Source organism: Merops nubicus, unplaced genomic scaffold, assembly GCF_000691845.1.
Source record: "Merops nubicus isolate BGI_N331 unplaced genomic scaffold, ASM69184v1 scaffold25093, whole genome shotgun sequence".
In the NCBI taxonomy this organism is placed as follows: Eukaryota; Metazoa; Chordata; class Aves; order Coraciiformes; family Meropidae; genus Merops; species Merops nubicus.
In genome coordinates this window covers 1-11,149 of record NW_008600167.1, presented here as the reverse complement: position 1 = coordinate 11,149, position 11,149 = coordinate 1, and the positions used below count along the sequence as shown (strand labels likewise).

Below are 11,149 nucleotides of genomic sequence, written 5' to 3'. Positions count from 1 at the left end.
AAACAGAGATGCAGAGGGATGGAGGAATCTCCATTCATGGAAATAACCAAAACTTCACTGGAAAAGTCTCTGAGTAACTTGATCCAACATGCGTTCTTCTTTGCACAGGAAGATGAACAAAAGAACTAGCTGAGATTCCTCCTAAATCACACATTCCATGGTGCTACTTAAGATTTTCAATAAATTGCATGACAACAGAAAATATTGACTAATTTGGGAAAATATTTGCTCTTCCACAGTGTTCTCTGCTGGTGAGCCCCTCCGTAAGGTGCAGCCATGTCAACAGACGCCGAGATGGCCATCTTTGGGGCGGCTGCTCCTTACCTCCGAAAGTCAGAGAAGGAGAGAATCGAGGCCCAGAACAAGCCTTTTGATGCCAAGTCATCTGTCTTTGTCGTGCATCCTAAAGAATCCTTTGTGAAAGGGACAATCCAGAACAAAGAATCAGGGAAGGTCACTGTCAAGACTGAAGGGGGAGAAGTGAGTGAAAAACAAGATTTACAAACAGCATTTAATTTCCACTCTGAGCTCTTAGCTGACATCCATGTACCTTTCTTTCCCCTGATAGACCCTGACTGTGAAGGAAGATCAAGTCTTCTCCATGAACCCTCCCAAGTATGACAAAATCGAGGACATGGCCATGATGACCCACCTCCATGAACCCGCTGTGCTGTACAACCTCAAAGAGCGTTATGCAGCCTGGATGATCTACGTAAGTACCAGCAGCAGCCTGCCTTTGGCTGGCTGGGGGAACTGCTCTGCCTGGCTAAGTGGAAGCCAACGTGCTGTCTCCCTTCCTCTCAGCCCTACTCGGGTCTCTTCTGTGTCACCGTCAACCCCTACAAGTGGCTGCCGGTGTACAACCCGGAGGTGGTGTTGGCCTACCGAGGCAAGAAGCGCCAGGAGGCCCCTCCACACATCTTCTCCATCTCTGACAACGCCTATCAGTTCATGCTGACTGGTGAGTGATTCCATCTCAAAGACATTGTAAAAGTAATCACAGAGTTTTCCTGCTAAATATGCTGGTATTTTCTTAACACGTCATTAGAGTTTTATTTCAGTCATTAATCACTGCTAATTTAAACAGATTTTTTTTTCACATCCCTATTTCTAAAATGGAAAAAGAGTACCAGAGAGAGTTATTGTGTCAGGTCAAAATGATAAGCCAAATGGACTAGGTGAAGCAAGGAATAGAATTATGTCTGTAATGAAAGAGAGAAAGTGAACAGGGTATGAGATCCATATGTGATGTGAAAATCCTGGCCAACAATGTGACGATAATTCACCAAAGGGCTACAGGAAAAATCAGTATCTCAAACGTTCAGATTTGTCTTGATAAAACCATGACAGGAAAAAATGAAATAGAATTATATATTGCTGCAAGTTTTGATTCTACTTTTTTATTCCTTTTGCTCTCTTTGTTGTTGTGTTTGGAACTATACCCCATGCTCAGGATTCTTTTGTCAGGGATCCCTACTCCCCCTTTCTCTACTATTTCTGTCAATAGAGTCTGTTTGGCAACAAAACCAGAAACAATTCCTTCTCATCTAACAGCCCTACCATCAAATTAATATCTCAGAAATGTAGAAGCTTCTGTTTTGTGGGTATGTTTAGAGGTAAGCATGTGGCACAAATCTCATTGCAAGTAATTGAAATTAAAAACAAACGAACAAACTTAGGAGTGAACAAAGGAAAAAATGCGTAATTCTTGTTGTCATAACTTTCATCTATTGCATTAATTTTCAAGGGGTTTTTATTGTGTTTTTTTTAATTTACAAAGTTTATTTGTTTCTGCCTTTTCCACAGATCGCGAGAACCAGTCTATCCTGATCACGTATGTACACTCCCTACTCGTGTCCCTGCGGGGCTGCCCGGTGCCAGGGGACCTTCTGCCTGACCACCACTCTCTGCTTCTCTCTTTGCTTTGGCAGCGGAGAATCCGGCGCAGGGAAGACTGTGAACACAAAGCGTGTCATCCAGTACTTTGCAACAATTGCAGCCAGTGGGGAGAAGAAGAAGGAAGAGCAGTCGGGCAAAATGCAGGTAAATTAATAGGTGCTGGCTTGAATCAGTGCTCTCTACTGTTAGTGACATGATCTTTGGAAAGGGTAAGCAGCAATAATTATTGTCCTGCAGGGAACACTTGAGGATCAAATCATCAGCGCCAACCCACTGCTGGAGGCCTTTGGAAATGCCAAGACCGTGAGGAATGACAACTCCTCACGCTTTGTAAGTTACAGGCGCACAAGGATGTCTAAATAGAAGCTGTAACTTCTGAAATGTCATTGCTGGATGATTATATTCATTGAACTAACAATATTTTCCTCATTTCTTTTGTCAAAAAACCTAGACTCTCTAATTTACAATATAAATAAAAATATAGTACATCAAAAATATTTACAAAGGAGGATCATTTAAATATATATAAATTTCTATATTATTTAATAATTACAAATATATGTTTATACATACTTGTGATACCTGTCATACAGACTGTAGACATAAATTTTTGTAAATTCATATAATGCAGAAGGAAGGGAGGGAGGGAAAGACAGATAGACAAAATCGAAATTGCTTGCATCAGATCAGGAAAAATAGGAATCTCTGGGTTTTTAGACACAAAACTGGGTGGGTCTATTAATCTAACTGTTCAGATCTTAATAGAGGCTGTCAGGGAAAGAATAGGAAAAAAGATGTCTGCAAGACATCCTACAAAAAACTTAAATTATTCTATGACATGTCCTTTTATTGCACAAGCCATTCATAAATTTTATTAGATTACCTGTGAATAACTTTGAGAAATCACAATACCTCAAGTTCTATGTCCTGGGTGCATTGTCCCTATATCTACAACCCAGAAAATTACAGCAGCCTTCTGTTTTAACATAAGATAAAGAAACCCTCATTTGATATTTACACTGTCAAAATCCACCTTCAGAGCACCATATCTGACCGAAAAATTGACTGCATCTCTATATCCATCTGTTTGAACTGATGTGTAAATGACCTAACAGAATGCTTGCTTAGTGGTTTTCTCATTCCTGTGCATTCAGGGTTATTCTTACTAAGTAAGAACTCAGCTCAGATCTTTGCCTTAGTATTGCCAGTGTAGAGAGTTTCCTGGTTTGCTTTTTTTTTTTTTTTGGTATTCTGTTTTGCTTTTTAAAGAAAAATAAGAAAAAAAAAATTGAAACAACTTCTATGTTTAAAATCTGTCCAATATGGAAAATAAAAGGTTACATGCTTAAAGTCTTAACAAAATTCCAAAATTTCTTTTTTATTTCTTCTCTAAAGGGTAAATTCATTCGAATCCACTTTGGTGCCACAGGCAAATTGGCTTCTGCTGACATTGAAACATGTAAGAGATCTTCTGACCTCATCACATTTCTTCCTCACTTTCCAACTCAGTGTATTTTCTCAGGCCTAACTCTGTCTTACCTTCCTTGCCAGATCTGCTGGAGAAATCCAGAGTCACTTTCCAGCTCAAGGCAGAAAGAAGCTACCACATATTTTATCAGATCATGTCCAACAAGAAGCCAGAGCTAATTGGTAAGAAGTCTTACAAATTGTTTGATGGAATCTGAATGTTTAATATTTACCTTAATTCTCTACACCTAGATATGTCCTATTGCTCTTTACAGACATGCTTCTCATTACCACCAACCCATATGACTACCAATTTGTGAGTCAAGGGGAGATCACTGTTGCCAGCATAAATGACCAGGAGGAGCTGATGGCTACAGACGTAAGTGACACAGAGCATATTGATATGGCAAAAGTTCCATTTCATGGCTCAGAGGCTTATTTGACTCATTCTGTTGTTAGAGTGCCATTGACATCCTGGGCTTCGCTCCTGATGAGAAAACTGCCATCTACAAGCTGACAGGGGCTGTCATGCACTATGGGAACCTGAAGTTCAAGCAGAAGCAGCGTGAGGAGCAGGCGGAGCCGGATGGCACAGAAGGTATTAACAAAATCTAGAACTCCTAATAACAGAAAGTTACATAGCTGGCTCCAATTTACTTTCATAAAGACATAAGTCCTATCTTGCATACTACTTATTCTTCTAACTGTTCCTTCAAGCTATCACAAGATTGCAGTGCTAAAACCTACAGCTACATCTTAGAGGACATTCACTTTCACTGATCACTTCTCCTCTGTCACTGTCTCCATCTCTTTGTGTATAGTTGCTGACAAGGCTGCCTATCTGATGGGTCTGAACTCAGCAGATCTGCTCAAGGCCCTTTGCTTCCCCCGAGGCAAAGTTGAGAATTAATATGTGACCAAGGGTCAAACCGTGCAGCAGGTAACAGACAGTTGGTGATTTGTAACCTCCAGCTTCTATCACTTACTATTTGCGCCAGATACAGTTTTTCTTCTTCTCTGTTCTTCTTTGGTATAGGTGAACAATTCAGTGGGTGCCTTGGCAAAGGCTGTCTATGAGAAGATGTTCCTGTGGATGGTTGTTCGCATCAACCAACAGCTGGATACCAAGCAGCCCAGACAGTACTTCATTGGTGTCCTGGACATTGCTGGCTTTGAGATCTTTGATGCAAGTACCACAGAAATGACAGTAAAATCTTGAGGGGTCAGTTAGGGCTCAAGAGAAGGTGGAGAACTATGGTGGATTTTTTTTTAAAAAAGCATTGCATTCATTGCCAACCTCAAATCAATTTTTTTAGAGAGTGTATATTTTATTTTATAGAAATACTTTCCTTCTTTGTACACGCCATTTTTTTCTCCATCACAATCAATGAGCTTCAATGGATCTGCATGTAATAGCTTTATGTGATACACAGAAGAAGCAGGTGGCTTTTACAATATCAGCACAAATATTGTAGGTTTTCAATAATTGGAGCTTAGTATTGAAAAAATACACTGACAAATAGCACAAAATAGTACCAAATATAAAGTACAAAAAAGTACCAAATATACAATATCATCAAGTATAGGAAGAGAAAGGTAGACTTAAGTCCCACACAAAATTATGCCAAGGCTTTGGGACAAAAGTGCAAGTCTTTTGCTTTTGAAGTGCCAAAGAGTGATTCCACAGCAAGAACGCATTGATTGCCTTTACTGCAGATAGAGAAGTTCAGTGGACATTTGGAGGAGGTACCCAAATCCAAGCCAGTACTGGCAAACACTGACGGTGTCTTATTTTTTTTTGTTTTGTTAAGAAGATGGGATGATGGAGATAATATGAGAGAAAAGAGTGCTGTAAAATAAAATAATTTATATATATAAACATCATTCAGGTACACAGCAGCAAAAAAAAAAAAACAACAAAAAACCAAACCTCTTTAACAGTAGTTAATGGGAAGTTTTAACATTAAGAAAAATGTTTGTTTTAACTGGGCATGACTGCATGGGATTCTGAATGCACAGGCGAAAGCTATACAGGCAGTTCTCCAACTTGAGAATGAGCAAAACTTGTCTTTGTAACTGCAGTTCAACAGCCTGGAGCAGCTGTGCATCAACTTCACCAATGAGAAACTGCAACAGTTCTTCAACCACCACATGTTCGTGCTGGAGCAGGAGGAGTACAAGAAGGAAGGAATTGAATGGGAGTTCATTGACTTTGGGATGGACCTGGCTGCCTGCATTGAGCTCATTGAGAAGGTATGTTGATTGCATTTAATATTTTGTTATTTCTTCATGACAGAATTCTAGGATTTTTCTTCAGCCCCAATTTCTTGCCCTAATGATTAAACCTTGCCTTAATGATAAAAACCTAGCTATTATTACCCATTTATGTTCCTGGATATTTGTATCAAAAAACTACCTTTTCCTTTCAAATATTGTATGCATTCAGAAAATAATTTCTGATGACTTTTGTGATTAGGCTACAAACAATGTACCTTTAAGTTATGCATTAACTGCATTAATATGCATTTTTAAAATTAATTGTAATTTTGCTTGTTTGGCAAAAGAATAAATAATGTGATCACGCATAATTTTGTGTCAAGGATTCTCTGAAGGTGTGTTTTCCAGTCCACAAAGATAAATATATCTTTTTAGAAACACAGACAGTTTTTACTATTATATTCACGATTTCAGTATTAATTCTGTGATTTATGAAACACAATTTGTAAGTAAAATCATAGGTGTATATAGAAAAAAATGTACTGGATGAACAGGGATGAATAAAACCATCACTTTGAGCTGACACTGGTTTTTTTTGTAACATGCTCTTGTACAGGAATGAAAAACAGAGATTTCTAAGACAAAATTTCAGGAAGTAGCTGAAAGATTTGTTGAATAAACACTAAATTTAGTAAGACACCATCTATACAAATTTACCTTGTGAAAGCATTAGTGCAAAAAGTAAAAAGGTACCTTTAATTCATCAGTTTCCATACTATCTAGAAAACTTTTTGTGATTATCGTGACACTATGAGTTCTCATTAGTTTCTTTATCTATGAATCTATTAGTTTCTTTTATCTCGATCTTTATCTATCTTTTTTTAGCTTTTCATTTTTTTTTTTATCCATGCCTTACCACAGTTTCTTTCTGTAGGCAGATCTGTATTTTATCACTGTGTTTTTGGCTGCTTCTTCCAGCCCATGGGCATCTTCTCCATCCTGGAAGAGGAGTGCATGTTCCCCAAGGCAACTGACACCTCTTTCAAGAACAAGCTCTATGACCAGCATCTGGGCAAGTCCAACAACTTCCAGAAGCCCAAGCCTGGCAAAGGCAAGGCTGAGGCCCACTTCTCCCTGGTACACTATGCTGGCACAGTGGACTACAACATCACTGGCTGGCTGGAGAAGAACAAAGACCCCCTGAATGAAACTGTCATTGGGTTGTATCAGAAATCGTCTGTGAAGACACTGGCCTTACTCTTTGCCTCTGCTGGAGGAGAGGCAGGTCAGTTATCTGAAATACCCTCTGTTTGGTGCACAGTGGTTCTGAAAAATTGTAGAATCATGAATGAGCCCCAAAGTTTAATTCATAAGTGTTTAATTATTTTCACTTTATCAGAGGCTAGCGGTGGTGGTGGTGGTGGCAAGAAAGGTGGTAAGAAGAAGGGTTCTTCTTTCCAGACAGTCTCAGCTCTTTTCCGGGTAAGTAAACACTTTATATTTTCATCTATGTTAACACAAATTAAACTGCACTTTCAGCTGGCTGAGCTACAATACAAAACAACCAAACAATTTTCATTCAGATGCTCCTTAAAAAAAAACCAAAAAACACACCCGTAAAGAACAAAAAATTACACTGTAAGTGCTAAACTTATACTTAAACAAGAATTTTCTCATAAAGCTGTGAAGTACCCAGCCTCTATCTCTCATTGAGTTCATGGTAACTTTTTTTTTAATCCTGAAAGGTGATGTTCAATGTTCAGAATCAGGAGGGGTAGAGCTATTGATTGAAGTTGATCATTTTCAGCTCAGTGTATCTCCATTGATAGGCCTTTTATGCCAAATTAAAAAAACCTAAGAGTCTGTTTTTCCATATTTCATATGAATGCACACTAACTCATGGCCCCACAGGAGAACTTAAACAAGCTGATGACCAATCTACGCAGCACTCACCCCCATTTTGTCCGTTGCATCATCCCAAATGAAACAAAAACACCTGGTAAGAACCTCAAGCAGAAAAAGCACTTGCTTTCATACAGCCATCTCCTTCTGCACTAGAAACTGGTACTCCTTTGTGCTCTGAATTGCCTAGGTGCCATGGAGCATGAACTGGTACTTCACCAGCTGCGGTGCAATGGTGTGCTGGAAGGCATCAGAATTTGCAGGAAAGGCTTCCCCAGCAGAGTCCTCTATGCTGACTTCAAACAGAGGTAAGAGCTATGAAATGAAGAGATAAGTCAGGTGTTCCCAGTGACTGCTCTTCATCATACAACTGAACTTTACAAGTGTCTGATTATGGAAGCACAACATTTACACAAGCCAGTAATTCTAAGATTAAAAAGTGTAGATTGGGATGTGGCTACAACACATTCCCAGATAAAAATTAGAAACCCAGATACAGTTCTTTAGCAATTGTAACAACTGCAAGTTTCAGGGAAGATGTTTTCTTCCTATACACAGTGGCCATGTTCCTACAGCACTGTTTAAATAAAAAAGATATACAATTGAAATGGACGGAGAACAGTGTCCTCTTTTCATCTGTGACTGATCACCTAAAGACAGTAAAAGTTTCAACAACTTTGGTATCAGATTAGGACTTCACTATAACTGTATGTCTAAACAAGGGATGAAAATCCAACTTTCTCAGCATCATTCTGTTCCAAAGACTGATTGCAGTAAACTGTTAACTCTATGACTTGAGATTGCCTTCATTCATATTTCCTCTCAATTCACAGATACAAGGTGCTTAATGCCAGTGCTATTCCAGAGGGACAGTTCATTGATAGCAAGAAGGCTTCCGAGAAGCTTCTTGGCTCAATTGATGTGGACCACACCCAGTACAAATTTGGCCACACCAAGGTACAAACTCTCCTTGACTCACTCACTGTGTGCCTGGGCTTCACTCTGCCTGAGAGTCATGTGTGGCAATGCTCCCTTTCTCAAGGTGTTCTTCAAAGCTGGGCTGATAGGTCTCTTGGAAGAGATGAGGGATGAGAAGCTGGCACAGCTCATCACCCGTACACAGGCCATGTGTAGAGGTTACCTGATGAGAGTGGAGTACCAGAGAATGGTGGAGAGGAGGTAGACATTCTTCATCTTCAGTTAAAATGTTAAAGACATTGTACTTGTGGGAAAGTGTTGTCACTCAAAATGAAAATATCCAATGTGCATTTTAATTATGCTTCAGGGAGTCCATCTTCTGCATCCAGTACAATGTTCGCTCCTTCATGAATGTGAAGCACTGGCCCTGGATGAAGCTGTTCTTCAAGATCAAGCCCCTGCTGAAGAGTGCAGAGTCTGAGAAGGAGATGGCCAACATGAAGGGGGAGTTTGAGAAAACCAAGGAAGAGCTTGCCAAGTCTGAGGCAAAGAGGAAGGAGCTGGAGGAGAAAATGGTTTCTTTACTGAAGGAGAAAAATGATCTGCAGCTCCAAGTGCAGGCCGTGAGTATCCCCATTTATTTCCCACTCAGAAAACGAGTCTATAGATTAAGACTGCTCCTTTGCATGCAGAAGATCAGACTATAGATGACCAGATATCAAAAAAATTTGTTGAATTATGTATCATATTGACTGTGAAGCTGAAGAAACTAGTGTCACACAGTAGTATTATGAGCCCCCTGACAGCCAGCACAACGAGGTGAACTCCAATGGGTAGTCAGTGCCCTTGATTTCTAAGGAAGGAGGCATTTACTGGTAGCTAACAAAAAATAGGATAGGGTTGTGCCAGTACCCACAACTCTCTTTAAGCAGGTGAACCTGCAGTCTGTATCTCTATCTCACCAGCATTTATTCATTTTGGACAATAAATATAACCTAGAATTCAAATCAATGCTTGTAAATTAAAAAGAGAAGAAATTAATTCAGAGCTCCTGCTTCCAAACAAAAGTCTCATCCTCCAGGGTTAATCTATGGTGTTTTACTATGCTCAAGGGTGCTCAATATTCCCTGAGAAGATGAAAAGGAACAGGTAGATACATCCTGGCACAGGCAGATGTTGAACCTCTCTAGCGAAACGGATGTCAGAGTCTTGCGCATCCTGCTTTAACCCCTAACCCTTAAACGCAAAATGTGAACCCCAAATTTTGAGACTATATGTATGTATAATAATATTAAACCACCATCTCTGGGTAGGCACTTTGTACTTCTGTATTACTTAGACATAATTTAGTACAATGCAGAATAGCAAAGCAGATAAGTAATCAAGTAATCTTTCATTTCTGGGTACTGTAATGATTTGCATCTGCAACCTGGATTTGCATCATATGCCATGCAATAGATCTGTTATTAGTAACATCCCCTGAACCTTCTAGACACATTGAATTTATAAAAATAAATTATTATTATTTTAAAATACATTCTAACAGTATGTAATATTCAAATCCTCTCTTACAAAGCAAGTATAAATTACCCATGAAATTATTGAAAGAACTGAAATTACCCAATACATTTTTCACATTTCCCCTATTGCATAGTTGACGGAGAATAAGTGGGAGATAGACACCATTCTATAATGATCGGAAAGCCTCATTTATTGAAAATCAGAAGGCATCTTTTATATTGTTCTTAATTAGCTCATACATATTGCAAAAGTGAAGCTCACCATTGGTTGCAGATTACATGTCAACTTCTCTTATGTTTATCTTTTGTGTTTAGCCTTGCGGTTAGCAGTTCTTTATCTTAGTGTTTCAGTTCTTTTTACTCATCCCATTATCTTACAATAGTTGCACCCCAGGTTATCTTGACTTGGAGTTTATTTTACTAAACTTCAACCAGCTGCACTTTATCATGTCCCTTTGCTGTTAGCCACTCTGTGGCTAAGCTCTCTACACATAGTGACTTGAGTCTTCAGTTAAAAAATGCGAAAGTTAGAGGTATTTCCTCACCCTAAAAGCAAAATAGACACAGATTTTGATCTTCTTACTTAGAAAAGTATCTATCAGTTAAAGTCATTTGGGACAAAACTACTCATATGAAATACCAAAGACCAAAGGAATAGAAAGCCAGCTGAAATCAGCATTGAAAACTACAGACAGGCTGGAATTATGACAAGTATGCATGTTCTTTAAATGGTGACACCTCTGCATATGTGAAGGAATTTGAATGAATTTAGAAAAGTGATATTCTTTCTAATCTAATAGTTTTTATTTTGAGAATATAAAATACTTTACGGCCCCACATAAACCTGGTTTCAGCAGCAATTACAAAAAGAGAAGCCTCTGGTTATTGTGTAGCCTGCAAGGCTATTCCACTGAAAAATTAATGACAGAGACGGTCACTTTTTTTGTGATGCCTTTAAGTGCACAAGGTACTGTCAAAACTACAAATTTGGACAGATATTTTTTAAAAGAGACAAAAAATTTGAAGTAATTCCAAACCAAAAATATTTTTCAGACAGAAAAACTGACAATATTGTTCAGCTCTTCAAGTAGAAAGGATATTTCAGACGTGGGTTTTACATAGGTCAGTTTAGTAAGGTAAAAGATAATGAAGAGAAACTTTCAAATACTTTTAAAAAAAGAAAACTTCTATCTCCCCATCAGGAAGCAGATAGCTTGGCTGATGCT

The 11,149-nt window shown here is 38.7% G+C and overlaps 1 protein-coding gene across 1 annotated transcript; it reads left to right on the top strand.

Moving 5' to 3' along the window:
- Positions 1 to 276: 276 nt before the first annotated feature.
- LOC103770374 (myosin heavy chain, skeletal muscle, adult-like) lies at positions 277 to 11,146 on the top strand (the record flags this gene model as incomplete). Its single annotated transcript, XM_008937631.1, is given in 21 exon segments — positions 277 to 480; positions 569 to 712; positions 805 to 961; positions 1,807 to 1,834; positions 1,932 to 2,043; positions 2,137 to 2,229; positions 3,295 to 3,358; positions 3,451 to 3,549; positions 3,642 to 3,745; positions 3,826 to 3,964; positions 4,188 to 4,306; positions 4,403 to 4,552; positions 5,449 to 5,619; positions 6,562 to 6,868; positions 6,983 to 7,065; positions 7,495 to 7,582; positions 7,676 to 7,793; positions 8,319 to 8,442; positions 8,528 to 8,664; positions 8,771 to 9,026; positions 11,126 to 11,146. Coding segments are annotated over 21 exon segments (2,718 nt in total), but the record flags the coding sequence as incomplete, so codon positions are not given.
- Positions 11,147 to 11,149: the final 3 nt, after the last annotated feature.